We start from the raw sequence: 20,799 nt of genomic DNA, 5'->3' as shown, positions 1-20,799 counted from the left end.
GAGGAGGGAAAATAAGGGACTTGAAGTTGGGGTGTAGTGGGAGGGAGTAAGGGAGGGTGTGGAGGGAGGTAGTTGAAGGTGGGGGAAGGATGAAGCAGTGATATGAATTAGTGATATTTGTAGAAGCAATGGCGCCTAATTTGACTAATTTTTCCTAATTAATTTTTTTTTTCCTTCTAATTGCAGTCGCTGGAGAGCACGAGGCGTATGCTGGCGCTGTGCGAGGAGGTAAGTGGCTCCAGAGAGAAATTACGTTTTTTTTTTTTTAATCTAAGAATGTCTTGAAATGCGAGGAGACAGTGAATGTCTTGGAGAGCTTTACAGCTCTTGTCGCCTCGACGTTTAGTTCTTTTCTGCTAATCACTAATCGCATGGCGAGCTCATCGCAATCTTCTGCTTCGAATTAATGAATCTGACCTGAACAATCCACTTAACTCGGACAATTCAATTTAATTCAATTTATATCAATTTTCTCTTTGAAAAGACGTCGAACGATCAGTGGTGTAAAGCTACCTCAACTCTTCAATCGCCAACCAAGCGAGCTAATCTTTTTCAAGTATTGCCGACAACGCCTTCAAATTAGTCCAAAAAGAAGAAAATATCAAATTGAAAACGTGGATGGAATTATTGGCATTTTTCGGGCACCAACACACATTTGTGGGATTTGTTCGTTGTTTCAAAAAATAAGTTTTCTTTATCTCAAAATAATAAAAATTCAATGTCACCAGAATTTTAGGCTTTTTGGACTCTTGAATTCCTTGAAACCAATCGCCTTGAAATTACCTTAAAGTGTACAAATCAACCCCCCCCCCACCCCTAAAAATGTTTAAATTTTTCACAAAAGCTGTATTTTTTGGCTTTCTCAGGGGCTCATGAGTCACTTAAAACTCTATGACAAAAAAAACCATCCCTCCTAAGAAATTATATTTCTGAGGGTCAAAATTGTGCACACAAATTCAGCTGTCTTTATTTGTTGATTTTTAGGGGATTCAGGAGCACAAGAAAGCCTAAAATTCGGGTTATATTGACACCTTCACAAGAAAACTAATTTTTTGAAAAAAGTAGAAGATCCTACAAATTTGTATTTCTGTCGAAAAAAGATTCTCTTGGATAGTTCTGCACTTCCTGATAAATTTTAGAAATAGTTCCGGCATTTAAATCGGCAAAAAATTGATTGGAAATGGAGATAAATTGACGTCCTCGCCCCCCTCTGAAAGAAAAAAAAAATATATATATATACAAAAATATCATAAAAACTTTTTAATAAATTCAAAATCCAAAAAGCTACAACCATTTGAAGATATCCAACAAATTCCTAATTCAAAGATTTACAGGATTTCTGATTAGAGTTCTGTCTTCTCCGGAAGAGTTTTATAAAAAATTGTAGAACATCTTTTTGATAAAACCAAAATCAAGAAAAGTGCAGAACTTTAAATATACACCAAAATTTTCACATTTTTAACATCCCAGGTGTTACTTTTTTGGATTTTCGTTTGATCTAAAAGTGTTGCAAGACTTTTTTTATAGAATTCTGAAGTTAGAAGTGATATAGTTTTATTTTTATTTTGTGTATTTGGGCAGAAGTCTAAACATTTTTTGGATCTAAAGGACTGTGAATAAAAATCAAATTTCTGAAAATTGGGGAGATAACCAGTTTTTAAAATGAAAAGTTTTGTTTGAAACTGAAAACTCGATTTTTGGCCCAATTAAACTCTGGAAATATTTTTCAAAGTTGTCAGAAACTCTAGGAATATCCAAAAAGTATATTATTAATATTAAGTAATAATAAGTAATATTCTGAAAGTGGTGTGCAAGTTCACACCCATTTCTGAATTCAAGGTTTGAAGGCGATTTGGCTTCTTGCAAAGGAAAAGCTCGAATAATCTTACTTTAAGCCTGAGGTAAAAATTTGAGACAAGGGTCTCCCTATCCAAAAATGAAAATTTGGAATTTGGAACTGACGCCCGGTTTTTTTTTTTTTTCAATCCTCGAGTGAAGGATTCGTCTTCTAGGCCCTGCATTGCATCCTCTGTGTACCTTCCTCATGTGACTCATATATTTCATCGACATCAGTGTGGAAGATGACCTTTTGCATCTCTGACCTTCTTTTTCCGTCGCACAACCCTTTTAGAAATTCTCCTTTTATTCTTTATCAATCTTCTCTCTCAAATCTCCTCTTTCTAACACACAGAGAACATTTTCTTTGAATCAAACAAATAACACTCTGAGAGACGATAACTCGGTCGAAGCTGGAGATGACAATCTGACATTTATAGAAAGCAATCTGTGAAATCTTATCTTTAATTTAAGCCAAAAAACCTTAAAAAATCTTCACGGGTTCCCAAGTTATGACTAAAACTGTCCAAGCGTTGTGTCGAGTTTCAGTCTAAGTCGCGAAGCCGACCTATTGCTTGGACATTATGATTCATAGTTCGGCAACCCGTAATTATTTTTCAGTTTTTCTAGGCTTAAATTAAATATAAAAGTTCAGCGATTGCTTCCTTTGAAGTTCAGGATTTCAGCTTCATTTCCGACCGGCTTATCATCTTCCAGAGTTATCAGTAATTTGCAGTGCCGCTCGTGCTAGTTGTGTAGATAAATGTATACTTCTCTTAGTTTTGAGTTGACGCAAGAGAGTTGGGTGTTTTTTGAAAAATAATTAAACGAACGTTTACTATTTAAAAAATTTTTTTTCATATAGCACCTTAAGCCCCTTGAGTTAAATTTAAACTGAGAAATGTGCAGCACCATTGGAAATTATCTCGGTCCGAAGTAAAGCTGAAAATCTGAAATTTACCAAATGTATTCCTTCAAATCTTATCTTTAATTTAGTTCAAGAAAACTTCAGTTTTCACGTGCTCCCGAGCTATGAAGAAGTGTCTTAGCAGACAAGCCTAGGCATTTTTAGTCATAACTCGGGAACCCTTGAAAATCTTTTTAATTTTTCTTTACTCAAATTAAAGATAAGATTTTCAAGATTTTTTCTTGTAAATTTTACATTTTCAGCTTTATTTCCAAGCGAGTTATCAACTTTCAAAGTCGTGAGTGATTTTTCGTGCTGCGTGGATAATTTCCGAAGATAATCTATCAGAGAGGAAAATGGCGAATTTGTTTGAATCATTCGAATTTCTCTGCTGGGTGAACTGGATTCCCTTTTCTCTCTGCGAGCAATAAACGACGACGAGCGTGGGAAGTGACGGGCGTCCATTAAATTTATCGAGGTCACAACCCTCCTGATTCTATCCCCCTTCTTTTATCAACATTTTTTGTCATCATTTCATATCTCATTTTTCCAGGCTGGGTTTATTTTTTCCCTATTCTCCATTAATTTTCTGCATCTATTTTTTTTTCTATTTCTTTTTATTTGGATTGGGGAACTCTATTATGTCGCATTCACAAAAGACCAAAGTGCATCTCACCGAGAAAAAAAGACTTTTCGAAGAGCTATCACATTTAGAATTTGTATATTTTTATAAAATTTTCTGTAAAGAAAAATATGAACTAAATGAAAATTACTGAACTTTGAAACCACTGAAAATGCTTATTAGCGAAATTAAAATATTCAGTTCAATCAAGACATGATCGATATTTTTGCTAAAAAAAAACCTTTTTTCGAAGAGTTATGAAATTTTGCATTTTTTACATTTTTAATTTTTTTCTTGTAGAGATAAATGTAAACTAAATGTTTATTAACGAAATAAAAAAATCTTCCGAAAGTAAAAGTGAACGAAACAAGAAAAATGCAGAAGGGTCAAATTGCTGAAATTATTTAATTTAAGATATTAGTAAATATCCGCATAGTTTAAAATTTATTCTATGTATATCATTTATATCTCTATATAATATATTCTAACAGATAACAATTATACAAAAATTGTTTTGTAAATTAAAAATTTTGTAATTAGGAATTTCGGCAATTTGAAATTTCTCAATTTTTACAGTTTCGTTAACTTTTTCTTTAAGAATATTTCAATTTCATTAAATAATTTTTGCGTTAGTTTTATTCCTTTTGGTAATTTGAAATTTGGGTAATTAAATTTCTTGTAGTTTTCAGTATTCGGTATGAAAAATTCAAAAACAAACAAAATGCATTTCCTAAATTGCGCAAACGCCCACTTGTTGTATATATTGTTTTTAAGCGGACTCTTTAGAGTACCAAAAAAATACTAAAAAAATCTAAGTACGCATATTTGAGATGTTTGGTTTTAAAAAAACAATTTAAAAACATGGAAATTGAAAAAAATTGTATTATACTTTTACTGAAAATTTTAAAAATTGTAAAAAATAAAAAGTTTGATAAAATATCTGAAACGTATTTTTCTTACTAGCCAATCATGTTTTTTCGATTTTTAATATATTTTTTAAAAAGTAAATTAAAATTTTAAAATCCCGTGAAATCCGCGATTTTGTTATTATCTTATATATTATATTTTAATTTTGAGAAAAATGTAATTTTTCACCAAACAACTTTTTTGCACTTAAGCAAAAAGTGATCATGGGATGCAAATAATTTGTTTAGTGTTTAATTTAATTATTCTAAACAAATACAATAGGTGAAAAAATATTAAAATTTGGAGTTTTTCAAATTTGAATTTTCCTTGATCGACTGAATTGTTACAGATATTCATAAAATAATCTAAATTAATTATATCTGGTAAAAAATAATGTTTTTTTACAATTAATGAATTTGAATAAATGTAAAGCGTTGGAAATGTTTCAAAAAAAATTTTTTGAACAAACAAGTGTTTATAACAAAAATTAAACTAATATAAAATGTTGCCGTTGGCTCATATAAATACGTTTTTGTTTCGTTTTTCGTCAATATTTTTTCAACTCCTCGACATTTTCTTTTAACTTATTTTAATCTTGAAATGCAAATCTTTAAAAAGTTCGATATTGTCAAATTTTTGAAAAAATCGGTAATAATCATTTTTTTTTCGTAATCTGCATAATGTAGTCAATTTTCAAAAATTTGGTAAGATTCCAATATTTTAATTTTTTCTGGGTCAAATTGTCATTTCTATAAACCTCAAATAACTAAAATAACTAAAATAATTATTGAAACCTTTTTGTTATAAAATATTTTTGAGCATGTAGAAACATAAGCACACTCCAAATTTACTTTAAAGACAATTTTGAAGATTTTAGAAATAAAAATTAATTTCAGAAGTCTTCTCTATTTTTTTAAACAATTTTCCGGTGAACCAACTATCGTTTTTCTTATCAGACCTTTCACATTTAATTTTATAATCTAGGTTCGGAGATACGGATTATCGAACCATTGACAAAATATCCTTATTAAACCATCTGTTTTTTTTCAAGCTTAATCTACAAAATTGATTTACTTTATTTATTGAATAAGAATAGAGGAGAACCCACGCTCGTCGCTCGTGAAAACAACCAGTCGTTTCTGCCTAAATGTCTCCGGATCTTTTATTTTTTTTCGATCGAAAAAAAAAAAAATAGGATTTATAGGATGGTGTTGCTGCTGATGCTGTTGCTGCCAAAATGCTGGCGCTGCTCTTGCTGTCTTTCTGATGTTAGTGGCTGACCTGTCGTACTTTCTGTGTGTTTAAGTGTCTCTAAAAACTGATTTAAACCACTAAAATTAAGACACAAAAAAAACAACCTAAATACCAGAGATACTTTACACCTAGGCAGGCACGAGGATTTAGTTTCTCGCAATCCCTCCACTCTCCAACCCCCTTGTTCAATTTTCGATCACACGACAATTTTTTTGAGAACCCATATTGCGAACCAAAAAGCAAAAAGCATGCATTTTTCTTCTTAATTCAAACCCAAGATTTTCCAAGCGCACACCGGGACAAGAATGGTCAAAATTCTCTACAAATTTTAAAGCTTACAATTTTGATCGAGCTTTAAAAAAAAAAAGATAACGGAGCAAATATATTTGTAAGAGCCGATTTTTGAATTTTTTATTTTCATTGTTTTATTTAAGACTGCGCCACGATCTCTTCAAACAATTTAAATTTTACTGTATGGTGGCAAACTCTAGTGGATTATTTAATCAAATTGTTTATCAAATAAACAATTATTTTGTATTGATAAAATATTATAGGGGAAATATTTTACCAGGTAATTAAAAACGTATTATTTTTTACGTTTCATCTTGGATTCTTAACTTTTTTTAAACTTATAAATTTATTTTTTTGATTCGCGTAATTTTAAAATAAAGCTTTTTAAGTGGAAGCTTTCTTAATTTTAGATTGAGAATTTTTTAAACATGAACGTTTTTAAATCAAATGCTTCTTCGTTGCTTTTTAATTTTCAATTAACAATATTGAGAATTCGTTTTTTTCAAATTCGAATTATAGTATACAATTAATAATAATTAATATAAACAATTTTATTATTTAAATAAATTCGCTAAAACATGCAGATTTTCGTAGAATTCCTTTCATTAATGGAATAAATTTGTAATTACTAGACAAAATTCTTGCCTTATTATATTTTATCCACGAACAATAATTGTTTATTTCATGAACAATTTTATTAAAAAGTTTAAAAATTGACTACTGTCAACAAATAAATGTGTTTTTTTTTTTTTTAGAAATCGACTGCCAATGACTCAGAAAGGAGATTATTTGTTTTAAAAACTTTAGCAGTTGGCAATATTTTTTAATTGTTTAAATAAATGTTATAAGCAAATATAGATTTTCGTCCATTTCAACCAGCAGATTTCCTTTTATTACAGCAATCAATTTTAAATTACGTTCCAAAATTCTTTCCTGGTAATATTTTAATGAAGAACAAGAATTGTTTATTTTATAAACAGTTTTATTAAAAAGTCTACTATCTCGTCATTTTCGAAGAGGTCGACGCCATAGACAGTAAAATTTAATTTGTTTAAAAAATATAAAAAATTATTTTTAAGAAATTCCTTCATGGATTTCATAATGTTTTACATAATTCTGTGTAATTAAAAAAATGGGATAGCTTATTAAAATTTTTGTATATCTCAACTTTGTTGATAAATGAAAAAAATAAATTAAATAAAAAGTTTAAAAAATTGGCTATCAAAAAACTCCTTCAAATTTAGTTACATACATTTTTTAATTTTTTAAATGCCCAAACCGTATCAAAATTGTAAGCTCTAATCCAGACCTATTTGTCCAGAATAACATTTATTTCCAAATAATTTTAGGTTTGGGTTGTCAGAAGAGACTGAATTTTTTAACGATTTTTTTTTTTAATTGAAAGGGCATGGCATGGCGATCGGTGGACCCTTTGCATTATTTGTGTGTCTCTCTTGCTCTTTTTTTCTGCCTATTTTCCAGATTTTCTTCAACTGAATAATTATAATGTCCTATTATCTTCTCTGTCTCTGCTTTCAACCGATAAATATTTAATTCTGAGAGAATGAGGTGTGACGTCACCATAAATTTCTTTTTTTCTTTTATAGATTTAGAGTTGAGACTATTTTCAAACCTAGGTTGTAGATTTTTTTAAACAATTAATTAAATTGAATACCCCTTGGAAGTTGAGAAAAATGACAGCACTTCGATTTTGAGTTTTCAATTTCGAGCTCTTTAGATCCTAGATTCTTTCAATTAAAATTATTTTTTCATTCTGGAAACTTGAATTTTTTATATCTTATCACTTCATTTTTTAAAGTTAGATTTTAATGATGTTTAATTAGCTATCTTTTAAAATCGAAAACTTTATAATTGGAAGATTTATTAATTTTATATTTAGAATTTTCCACATATTTTTGTTACTTTAAAATTTTAATTCTCTCTACTTTAAACACAATTAAGAATTCGATTCTATAGAGTTTAGAATATTTAGAGAAAATAAAAATATTTCAAATTTAATTCAATTAAAGTTTTTTTTGGTTCAAAATTCAATTCTTTGTCAAACTTTTTTTTATGCTTGCAGGTTCATCTGTTGGTCGAAAGTTGAACTATTTTGATGAATATTTTTTTATTTTTAACTAAAAATACAACGTTTTCATTTTTTGTTGAAAATTGTTCTGTGTTGTTGAAATGTTGTCTTTTTTATTTCGAAGACTAAAAAATTTGGATGGAAAATTAACTTGCTGTTGAAGATTCATACTTTAACGTTGAAAAACAATTTTGAAAGAATTAACTTTTTGTTTAAAATGTATATTTGAGTGTGGAAAATATGTACAATTAAAATCTTTTTTGGCTGAAAATTCTTCCTTTTGATCCTATTACAATTGTTTTTGAAAATATTTTAAAAGTCTTTTTTGTTTCTAATAGGTATATATTATTGCATTATTCGTTGAAAATTCATCTTTTTTGGTAGAAAATTCGTATTGTTAAAAATAAATTTCTCTAACTGAAAATTTATTTTTTCAAGGTGAAGATTCATCATAGTCGGAAATTGAAATGTCTCTTTCACATTTTTTATTTTTCGTTGAAAATTTCTCATTTTTAGTTGAAAATGAAAGTTTTTTTTTAATTCTACCTTTTAAATTGAAAATTCATTTTTGATGGTAGAAAAGTAATCTTTTTGGTTGAAATGAGTAAATAAATTTGAAATTTAAAAGTTTTACAAGATTCAAATGCTGATCTTGGAATATTAATCTCAGATAAAAGTCAGGGATTTGGTAAAATTAAGTTATTCGACTACATTGTTTAAAGTTATTTCTTACGTTTCATCTTTGATTTTTAACTTTTTTTAAACTTATAAATTCATTTTTTTAATTCGCTTAATTTCGAAATAAAGCTTTGTAAGTGAAAGCTTTCTTAATTTTAGATTGAGAATTTTTTAAACATGAAAGTTTTTAAATCAAATGCTTCTTCGTTGCTTTTTAATTTTTAATTAACAATATTGAGAATTCGATTTTTTTTCAAATTCGAATAACCGTACACTTAAATAATTTTGCTCTTTTAATATAAAATCTATGTATAAATAATAGTTGTTGTTATGATTATAATAAGAATGATATATACCTGGTCAGAATTTCTAAAGATGAGTCATTTCTGTGACTTGCAAAAAGCTGACGTAATTTTTGTCTAAAGAAATAACAGATTATTTCCGAGCACTCCTTATTTCTCATCATTATATTAAAGCGTCGATTCTGTAGCATTATTTACATCATCTTTGCTTTATATAGAAATAGACTAACCATATTCATTGTTCAAACTCTATTTTTTATATCTGAGTTTAAAAAATTTATTTATTTATTTATTTATTTGAATTTATATCATTTATGTATGGGTAACAATATTTCTCATTTCTTCGAATCTACAACCTGAATATAGAGTAACTACTATAGTAGAGTTTTCCTCAATCGATTTGATAGTAATGTACCACCTGATTATTTATTAAAGGAATTTGATGCTAAGTATTTTTGCCCTGATGAATTCAGGACATAAGAAAAATATATTAAATTCGATTAAAAATTTGAAACTTTTCCAATTCCTAAAATTTTAAGTAAAAATATTCAATTTTTAACATTATAGGTGAATTTTCAACCAAGTATTTGAATTTTCAATCAAAAATATTTCAATTTTCAGATAGAAAGTGAATTTTCAAGCAGAAAGATCAATTTTCAACCAAATAAATTTGTAAAAAAAAGTGATGAATCTTGAAAAAAAATCTAGCAAATTATGTAGTTCAACTTTCAACCAAGTATTAGTTGAATTTTTAACCACAAAGATGAATTATAGTTTATAATTATAATTATTCTAAACCCCAAAATATAAATATAAAAAAAAATTATTTCCTACGAAAAAATTAATAGTTAATACCGATACAGATTAATTTCCAACCAAAAAGTGTGACTATTTAATAAAGAAAATTAATCAGTTTAAAAACGAAAAAGACGAATTTTCTACAAAAAATTGAATTTTCAAATAAAAAATATAAATTTTCAACGAAAGAGATGTATTTTAACCAGGCTAGTTCAACTTTCAAACAAGTAGATTCGTTTTCAACAAAAATGGATTAGTTAAATTATTAATGTAAAAAATCATTTAAAAAATAATAATTTTCAAAAACATAATCAAATTTATTAACAAAACAGTTTAACTTTGTACCATGTATGTAGTTGAATTTTCAACAAAAAAGATTAATTTTCGACGAAAAATATAACAGATGATATTTCAACCAAAGAAGTTATTAATTCTAAATGACAAAAAATAAATTCAACCAAATAAGATGTTTTAAGAAAATTTTTGTTGTTTTTATAAAATAATTAAATTTTCAACTAAATAAAAGTTTTAACGTAAGGAAATTAATTTTTTTAAAGTGCTTGAATCTTACAATAAAAAAGATCAAATTTTTAACAAAAGAGAGCAATTTTCAAACGAAAAAGAAGAATTTTCTGCAAAACAATCGAATTTTCAACCAAGTAATTGAATATTCTACCAAAAGGTTGAATTTCGAATAAAAAATACGACTTTTAGACTCTGGCTCCAGAAAGAATGAATTTTTATCCAAAAAGTAGTATTTTCTTCTTATTAGGTTTCATTACTAATTCAGTTCGCATTTAAGTGGAAAAATCAGAGAAAATTGAAATAAGGGGAAAGACTATGAAGTCTGTTATAAACAAATAGGACTTTAAACAATGTATATATTAATAAATAATAGTTTAAATAAGCATTGAAGTTAATTTTTTCATTCCTTTAAAATATTAGTTTAGAAAACTGGAAATTTGGCTTAGAAAATGAAGTTTTGGTTGCCTTCAAATGGGGATTTCTTGGATTGTTTTTTCTTTCTTTTTGCTAATGATTTTTGTTTTTAAGTTATTTTTTAAACAGAAAAATCTGTGCTCATTTTGAGTCGAATATTGACCCAAAATTTTGAAATCGAATTGTTAAACAAAATAAAATTATATGAAGTTACAGAGCCGCTTCTGAATATAAATTTCTAGCTCACCGTCTTCTAGACTGTTTAACAACTCAAGTATTTCGTAGCCATGTTAAGTTTTTTCGAATTTTCTAGATATAAAAAATTCTAGACGTTGTTAAAATCATAAATAACCTTAAAGTTTACGAAAAATTCCTTTCTCGTAATTGTGCACTACAACTGGATCATATCATGAAGAATATTCTAGAAACTTAGCATGGACACGAACCACTTGAGCTGTCGAAGATCTTGATGTCGGCAAGGAAGAAATTTTGTTCTTCTACTTTTCGGTGAAGATTCTTAAAAATTGGTAAATTCCTTGAAATGTTTTGGCAAGGACGTCACACCTCACACTTATATGGTTTGGTTCCTTTCCCTGCAAGAAAATTGGAGCTTCAACAACTCGACCGATTAGAGAGTAATCAAAATTCTGCACTCACTCATTTACTCATTCACTCAACTCACTATTCTCACTCGTATGGACTGATATCACCATCACCATCACCTTCCTGAAATTACCCAATTCTTAACGATTAATTTTTGAAAACCAGCCAGAACAATTGCACATTGCACACGTCTGGACAGGTACACACCGTCACTCTCGCGAATCCGAATCGCATATTATTAATAATAATTGTATTGATTATTATTAATTATTATTCATTCGAACATTATTAATGCAGTTGCGGCCTTTTGAGCGTGCTCGACAACGTCAACGGAAGAAGATCGACATTGAGTTAAATGCGTATCAATAATTGCTAAGAGCCCAAATCCTCGATTAAGAAATAATTTGTTTCAGGCCGAATATTGACTCAAGTACTAAGGTCTGCTTTTTTTTATTCAAAGGGCCAAGCCAGATGAGTGTACAAAATCTGACTCAGCAAGTATTAAGTCCAAATTCGTATCCATGTGAAGTAAAATTTCCCCCAATGATTACCCTGAAATTGCATTTTTGTGGGAGTTATAGAAAAATGTTGCCAACAAAATAAACAAGAAATTCGAAAAATTTGAATAATTAGAAAATTGTTATCTAAAACGATTCAAATTAAACCAATTTCACTACAAAGAGGATCCTGAAAAACATTGAAAGCATTTTAATTCTTACTCTGATACTAAAAAGGTTTTGCTTAAAAGTGATTTATATTATCTTTAATCCTTCTGGGAGGATCGTGAGTGGGATTGATTTAAAACGACTTTAAATTAGTCAGCGATCCTACAGAGAAGTTTGCGAGTGATTTTTTTTTTTTTTTTTTTTTTGTTGAAAGGGATTCAATACGTTTTCCGATCCCACGGAGAGGATCCTGTGTGGGATTTTAAATCCTTTTTCCGATCCTAAGGAGAGGATCGTGAGAAAAGTTTTAATTTCAGGAAATTTGTAATTAATCTCTAATCCAACGGATAGGTTCGCGAGAAAAGTTTCAATATAAAGGGCATGTGACACACTCAAACACCTATATTACCGACCTCACTTTCTCAGTTTACTGAATTTTCTTTCAACTTAAGAACTTTTTTTGTTAAGAAAATATCGGACTGAAACTTTGGAAAATGTATCAGAAGACCATAAACTATGCCTGTATACTTTATTTGAATAGAAATTTCGCTAAAACTTATTTTCAATTAAATTAAAACTGGGACCATTTTTTGATATATTTTTTGCGTGTACCTTGAAATTTGTTGAATCTCAGAACATGTAAGATATCGGCCTCAAACTTCGAGAAAGGCAAGAACCGACAGTAAATTACGTTTATGTACGTTTTTTTAATCTCGCAGATATATTAAATGTAAGAAAAGTTCTCAGGTTTAAAGTTTTAAAATTTTTTGAGGTTATGTCAAAAAATAGTTTCAGTTAATTTCTTGAAAAACAATTTTTATTGAAATTCCTGCTCAAATGAATTACATAAACGAATGGTTAAACTGCGATACGCCACCTGGTGATACAAATCCGAACTAAAAAGAATAGGTACGATTTTAAAGATGCATTTTAATTTGTGCATAAAAGTGTTTTAACGATTTTTGTGTGGAATTTAAGGTATTTATTAGATACTAAAAATAAGTCTTTATCGAAAACAAAGGGTTTTAGATGGAAGCCAGATCTTATACAGTAAACAAAAAACAGATTTTTGACAGGAATTTTTTTCTAAAAAATACAATTATTGTACTATTTATTGTGATTTTTAACATATTATAAACATATATGGTCTTATTTTGAAGCAAAAATGAACTCAAACTAAATTTTTATTAATTTATACATGAAATATTTATTATTTAAAAATCTGATCTAAAAGTTAGGTTGGTATTCGTATTTCAATTCCAGTCGTCTGTTCTTCGTATTCTTTGTATAATCTGTATAAAATTTGTCGCTGCTTACATTAATTAAAGTTTATTTAAATTTACAATACGTTGTAGGACCAGAGCAAACTTGCTCAGTGCTTCTTATCAATTATCCCAAAATTTTCAACTCGATGTGGCGCTTCATGTGAAAATAAGTTTGGAGATAAAAAAAGATGTCGGTAACGTAGGAATTTGGTCACGTGACCCACTCATCACAGGCTCTTAAAACTGTTTTGAACAAAAAATGTGTTTTTTCACTATATTACATGGACATTCTATCTAAAACAAAATTGTTCCAGTTGAAGATTTGTTTTTAGTATTTAATGATTGTTTTAAATTTCACAAAACAATCGTAAAAACATTTTCATGCAAAAATTAAAATACATCTTAAAAATTGTACCCACTCTTTTTGGTTAGAGTTTTCGACACCAGGTGGCGAAATGGTAGACGACCATTCCCAATGAGATTTTTAGAAAATGATCGATTTTACCAGTGTTAGGTTCCCTCGACTTTTTTCCAACAATAATAAAGATTTTGCCTTGAAAATGGTTGGATATAATAGCAAACATGCTAAGGGACGTCCCCGAACTCTTTTATTTGAGTTAATTCAAAAAATTTAATTTTCCTAATTTTGATTAAGGGCATGTGATACTTCATCATGAAGCAAATCGGGTTCAGTTCTCTCGGCTTTTTTCCACAAAAATAAAAGAATTTTAAACTGAATTCTGAGATGCTATAAAATATTATAACGGAGGTCCCCGAATACTTTTTTAGGGATAATAACAAAAAAATGTTATTGTGCGAAATAAAAATTGTATTCATGGGCATTACTTTGAGGTTAGGGTCTCTTTTTAGTTCTCTGTCATTCCGATAATGTAGGTCTCTGTCGTACCGATGCTCTCGGTAGCATTCAAGAATAATTATGGGAGAGAATTGTAACACACATAACCACAAAATACACACATCAAATTTAGCACAGTTAAATTTTTTAATTAACCCACAAAAAACAGTCCGGGAACGTCCGTTAGCATGTTCGATATCATTCCTCAGATTTTAAAGACAAAATTTTTATTATTGCAGGAAAAAAGCCGAGGGAATCTAACACTGAGAAAAACGATACAATTTCCTAAGTAACACACACATTAAGGGCATATGATACTTAAAAAAATTATCGATTTTACTAGTGTTAGTTTCCCTCGGCTTCTTTCCTACAATAATAAAGATTTTGTCTTAAAAATTTGGAGAATGATAGCGAACATGCTAGGGGACGTCCCCGAACTATTTGTTTGTGAATTAATTTTAAAAATTTAATTTTGCTAAATTTCGTTAATGTGTGATACTTGCGAAATTGTATCAATTTTATCAGTGTTAGATTCGTTCGGCTTTTTCCCTACAATAATAAACATTTTGTCATCAAAATCTAGGGAATCATAGCGAACTTACCAACGGACGTCCCTGAACTCTTCGTTTGTGGAATAATTAAAAAAAAGTTATTTTGCTAAATTTGATTAATATTTGTGTGTGCATTTTGAGTTTATGTGTGTTACAATTCTCCCCAGATAACTTCCAAACTACACAATATTTTTGGCTGAAGATTTGGGACAAGCAAAAAAACACAGTAGCTAATTTCTCGGGACTAACTTTGTTTGTAAACAATTAAACAAGTTTATTTCAAGTTCGGGGCGTCCGTTATAATATTTTACAGCATCTCCGAATTCAGTTTTTAAAACTTTTCATTTTTGTGGAAAAAAAGCCGAAGGAACTGAACCGATTTACCATATGCCAATGTATCCCGGGCCCCTTAAGGCCACGTGATGAGTGGGTCACGTGACCAGATTCCTACCTTACCGCAACTTTGATTATTTCCCAACTTATATTCACACGAAATGCCACATCGAGTTGAAAATTTAAGATACTAAACAAGAAGCACTAAGAATGGTGGGTCTGGTCCTAAAATTGTATAATTATAAAAAAAAAATTTGTTGTAAATAATTTTTTTTGCTTTTGTTATAATTATTAAAGTTTAGGACCAGGCCCATATTTGTTAGTGATTCTTATTTATTATCCCAAATTTTCAACTCGATGTGGCGCTTAGTGCGAAAATAAGTTGGGAAATAAGAAAGGTGGCGGTAAGGTAGGAATCTGGTCACGTGACCCACTCGTCACATGGCCTTAAGGAAACTTAATCCGACGGAGAGGATCGCGAGAAAAGGTCAAATTTAAAGAAATTTATAATTAATCTTCAATCCTACAGAGAGGATCGCGAGGAAAATTTCAATTTAAGGAAACTTAATTTATATCCGATCAGACGTAAAGGATCGTGAGAGAAGGTTCGATTTAAGAAAATGCTTTTGTCCAAACCAAGAGCCTACTGGAAGGATCATAAGTGGGATTTTTAATCTATTGTTCTGAAAAATGGCCTAACAGATTTTGATAACAAAATGTATGTTTTAGTAGACATAACTTTTTAATTTTTTCTATCCCGCTGTAAAACTCCCACACAAATGAAATTTCAGGGTATTATTGGGGGCAATTTTACTACAGATGGGTACGAACCTATGAAAATAACTTGGACTTATTGCGTGCATTTCAAGTGTCAGTTTTGCTACATTGGATGCAAAATAATTCTCTTTTTTATTATAAAGTAGAAGTGGTTAAGACATTTTTAGAAGATTTGAAAAAAATGTTTGACAAGTTTTATAAAATGTTAAAAAATGTTTAAAGTTTGTCTGCAAGAAATACTTCTGATTTTCGCGAGACAATTTCAAAAATTGAATTAAAAAAATATGGATGATTTTTTTTTTTATAAAAAAGTATACTGTGGCTCAGAAATGAATTGGTCAGCAAAAAAAATTACATGCCTCCTTTATAGGAGTACTAGAGATCATCAAGGGAGAGTTGAGACATGGGATACTCTGACTCTGATTGGCGCCGCTCTACCGGAACTAGTTAAACTTTTATGAGCTTTGATTGGCATGAGTTGGCGCTGTTTTCAAATGACAGCTTTATTTTCAAGATGATTTAATACAGAATAGAGAAAACACTCAAACAAGGACATTATAAATGATTGGGAAGGTTATTAAGGGTTTTTTATTATTATTAAGTTATTAAGGTTAGGAGAAAATAATATTCACTTCGAAAGACATATACTTCATAATTTTCACAAACAAAAGAATTATTAAAAATTAAACTGTTCAAACTTTTCGTGCCCCATGAAAATATCAAAGTTTCGGTACAGCGGCGACTATTTGAGGGGGAAACGTGTCTAAACTTTCCCTATAGAGGATCTCTAAGAAGTACAAATTTAAAAACAAAATTGTCACAAAATCTTTTTTATTTCTTTCAAAATTGTTGCTCGTATTGAAAAATTCTTGGTATGAAAATCCTCAAATTAAATTTCTGATGAACTAATATTGCTCTTCAATTAATGATACGTAATTTTATCCATAATTAAAAAAGCGGGAGTGACGTAACCGTCGATCCTTCAGGTTTAATAATAATTGTAAAACGAATACTTCAAACGTCGACAAAAAGGAAGCATGCGCATCTCCTTTCTTAAATTGATAAAAAAACTTTTATTTATTTAAATATCATTTAAATTGAATTAAATATTAAATTCAAATTAAATTTTTTTGCTTAATCTAGATCTGAAAGTCTAGAAATCATTTAATCTCTTTAAAAAATTTCATGTTTCTTTCTGCGTAAAAAAGATTGTTTAATTGTAGTAATCGTTCTCCGATTGAACGTCACTCTAATTTATTAAATAATTTGATTAAAATTAAAATTAATTTAAATAGTTTAATTTGCAATTAATTAAATTTATACTTTAATTAATTTTAAATTATATTATTTTTGAACATTGTATGAATTGTTCTTTGACTGGATTTCATCGAAGGGAGGAAATGTTGTCAATTTTAAAAAGGAGACAAAAAAATTTCTAATTATGCATCAAATTTTAATTAATTTAGGTTATTTTTTTATTTTCAAGTTGACAAAAATTTAATCGAAAAGTGATTCCTTCAATTAAAAAATAATCTAATAAAGTGAATTTGATGATCAGGAATAAAAAATAAATTTGGAATTATAAAATCAATATAGTTCTTTTTGAGATTTGAGATGATAAAATGGAAAATGATTAGCACAATATTATTAAGGAAATTTGAATAGGAACTTTTGAAAAAAGTGGTAAAAATGAGATAAATTAAAATTGGAATATGTACCTACGTAATAATGGAAAGTGAGTTTCGTGTGCTACCTTTTTGAAAGCATCGTTTACTTTTTTATACGATCATACTAATTACCTACTAATATTACTTACTATACTGCATACGAACTCTTTAACACTGGTGGTGGTTGTGTGTGTTGTGCTGCCTCATTTCTGTAGAGCAAGGAGGCCGGAATTCGTACTCTGGTCGCACTCGATGACCAGGGAGGTGAGTCAATCACTCTTATAAAAACGTGTATTCTCTTCCGGCTTATTTCGCCCGATTTTCATTTTCTCTTCCGGCATATTTTTCTATTCCGGCAAGATGATTATGCAGCCTGTCTTTTTCTATTCTGGCCTGCCTTTCCAGAGGTGAATTTTTCAACTTGTGGAAACTAACCCTGAATTCTTTGGGCTTCTTTAGAATTCAATTATGTTGGCGATAAATTATGCCAGAAGAGAAAATTGAAATCCGGTAGATTTTTCTCTTCTTGAGAAATTAGTACCGATCCTTTACTTTTCTATTCCGGCATATTTTGCCAGAGATACATTTTCAAACCTGATGGAAATAACCCTGAATTCTTTGGAATTCTTTAGAATTCCCTGAACAAAAAATATGCTGGAAGAGAAAACTAAAATCTGGCATATTTAGCCGGAAGGCAGTACTCGACCTAAACAAATTCTCCACTTATGCCCTAGTTTTCTTCTTCAGAAAGAGGAAAATAAAATAATGACAAAAAAACCACAAAAAAAGAGATTTTGTCTCATTTTTGATATCATACCTTTTTCGGGAATCCACTTCCATAGAAAAGACGTTTTTGCACTTTTTACACGATTTTTACCAAGCACACTCATAAATAGGGTTTGGAACAAATTCGTTAAATTATTTTGTTTCTGAGAATGCAAATTGAACATTTTTATTTTGGCCAACATTAAAGCCAACATTAGTGTCATAGAGGTAAGAAAGTCCATTTTTTGTTGGAAAAAATTTAAAATTGTATGAAAAAAGTTGTATACAAAAGTTTTAGATCAAGAAATATTGTACTTTTTATCTTGACTTTTTTTTCGTATAATGATCGTTTTGGAGAAAAAAAAAATGAAAAAAATGATTGAATTTTGAGGTTCACGTCTTTATTTAATATTTTGGTGAAAAAGACTTGAAAAAATATAGTATAAAATCAAATTATAGTTTTAAAAAATTGGCTGATTATATTTTCTTTGTCTTTTTTACCTAAATATTAAAGAACTCGTGAAACTCTAAATTCGACCCATTTTTTTCTCCAAAGAATAAAAATTTTCTACAGCTACAATTGTTTCTATTCATTTTTTTTTCAATACCGTTTAAAACTAAAATTGAAAACGAGCAAACAGATTGTTTTTTTCCTTTATGACCGTTGCGTTTCGTTTTAATGTTATCTAATAAAAATTTTAATGAAGGTTTTCGTCAAACTTTTCTATGTGAAATTATCTCGATCAAAAAAAGTAATAATTTCAATCTGCCCTAATTTAACAAATAAATTAATTCCTTGTAAGAAAAATTAAAAAATGTCGTGACATTCACAGTTTAACAAAAAATTTGATATTGGTTGAAAATTTATTCCAAGTTTCTTATTTCAATTAAACCCAAATTAAATTGGACATAAATTATTAGTTCACTTATTTAAAAATTCTAATAAAATAAAATTCATCAAGGTTTTGATCTAAGGTAAGAAGTTTTTATAGCATGAGACTTAATAAAATCAAAATGCACACGTCCTTGCTTTCGTTGGTTGGTAAGGTGTTGGTTGAATAATCGTACAAAAATCACATGTCAATCTTTACAAACATTTTTTTTTTACTTAAATAATGCGTTAGGGCTTTTTAAGGGGTGTTCCAATTTCAGCAGATAGGCCGGTTCTAATTCAAGATTCTTACCTTACCGACATCTTGACCGTTCCACAGCTCAAGTGGTTCGTGTCCGTTTTAAGTTACCATCAGTCGGTATTACCATCAGTCGGTATGACAGAACCCTAATTTTCTGGAGTTGGGGCACTCTGGAAAATTTGGCTAATAGAAGGTCAAAGCAGATAGGATTTAGTCCCTTCCCGGGGGTTACAGTTCTTCAAAGTACACTTCACACCGAAAACAAAAATAATCGGAAAATTTTATTTTGGAAAAATATTGATGTTTTTCGAAAATAAAAACTACTTTTGAAACGAAAAGAAAAGGGAAGACAAACATTTATCACTTGACACTCAACAAAAAAATCGATTCGGATTTACTACCACAATTGAATACCAAATTCAAAAACCAAAATTATGACCAGATTTTACTACAATTCTACTACGGCTTTTACTTCAAATTTACTGTATTTTACTACCTACAATAAAAAACTACTACTTCTACTACTAATACTACTAATACTAATACTAATATTGATAATGAAAAACTACTAATACTAAAATACTAGTAATACTATACCATACTACCGCTACTACTACTGCTACCGCTACTGCTACGCTCTACAAAAAAAATCTACCGTACAACCTTTTTTTATTGCTATTTATACTGGCAATGTAATCAGAACTCACAGAAGCTTGTGAAAAACCTCTATCTCTTTATCTATGTTTGCCTATGTTCCTATGGATTGTGTCCTTTCCATCAAATTTTAGAACACAGCCAATTTTTTACGCGATTTTAAAATTTAATTTAATTAAAATTATTAAATGAAATGAAATTACTTTCAATTTAATTTAAATAATTTAAATTATATTAAATTAATTGAAAATAAATTTAGATTACATTATTTTAAATATAATTAATCTAATTTCTTTTGTTTTATACTTTCATATAATTTTTTTATGAATATACACAAAGCGATTGATCGATTTATTTGTTAGGTAAAGGCGACAATTTGTTCAAATTAATCTAGGTGGAATTTGCGACAGAAAGTCTTGCAAATCTGGAATTTATTATTCAAAAAATTCTGCAGCTTCAATTTTTAACCGATTTTTAAATTTTCTTAAATTTACAAGCCTATAAAAATAAAATAAAGAGTATTAAATTGGGGTGACTGAAAAATCCCGAAAAATAAGGTTTTTGACACTAAAAAATACCCGAATTAAGAAATTCCAAAGTGATAAAATTCCCGAACAATACAATTCTTAACAGTTCATGGTATGACTGAATTGAAAAATTCCCGAATCTAAACAATTTAAAAAATTGAAAATAAATTAATGAATAAAACACCTTGGCCTTATAAAAACATTTTTTTGTTTTATTTAATATTTCTTCTTCTATTATTCATGAATTTTTGTATTTTTTAGTTTCAGGAATATTATCATTCGGATATTCACCTATCCAAATTGGTAATATTATTAACTTTCGGGAATTTTGTAATTCCGGATTTTTATATTTTCGATAATTCGAACATTTCGAAAAAATTT

General features: G+C 28.9%; 1 protein-coding gene across 3 annotated transcripts in view; it reads left to right on the top strand.

Annotated features, from left to right (window-relative positions):
- LOC117180151 (synaptosomal-associated protein 25) overlaps positions 1-20,799 on the top strand; it is a 72,550-nt gene that overhangs the window by 30,376 nt on the left and 21,375 nt on the right. For 2 of the 3 annotated variants that reach the window (XM_033372495.1, XM_033372496.1), the window contains exon 3: positions 187-228. In XM_033372495.1, coding sequence (XP_033228386.1) covers positions 187-228 — 42 coding nt within the window. Of the gene's footprint in view, positions 1-186; positions 229-17,554; positions 17,604-20,799 lie in introns of all 3 variants that reach the window. The other variant, XM_033372497.1, reaches the window with a different exon arrangement.

Source organism: Belonocnema kinseyi, chromosome 9 (genome assembly GCF_010883055.1).
Source record: "Belonocnema kinseyi isolate 2016_QV_RU_SX_M_011 chromosome 9, B_treatae_v1, whole genome shotgun sequence".
Taxonomy (NCBI): domain Eukaryota; kingdom Metazoa; phylum Arthropoda; class Insecta; order Hymenoptera; family Cynipidae; genus Belonocnema; species Belonocnema kinseyi.
This window is presented reverse-complemented; position numbering and strand designations above follow the sequence as displayed.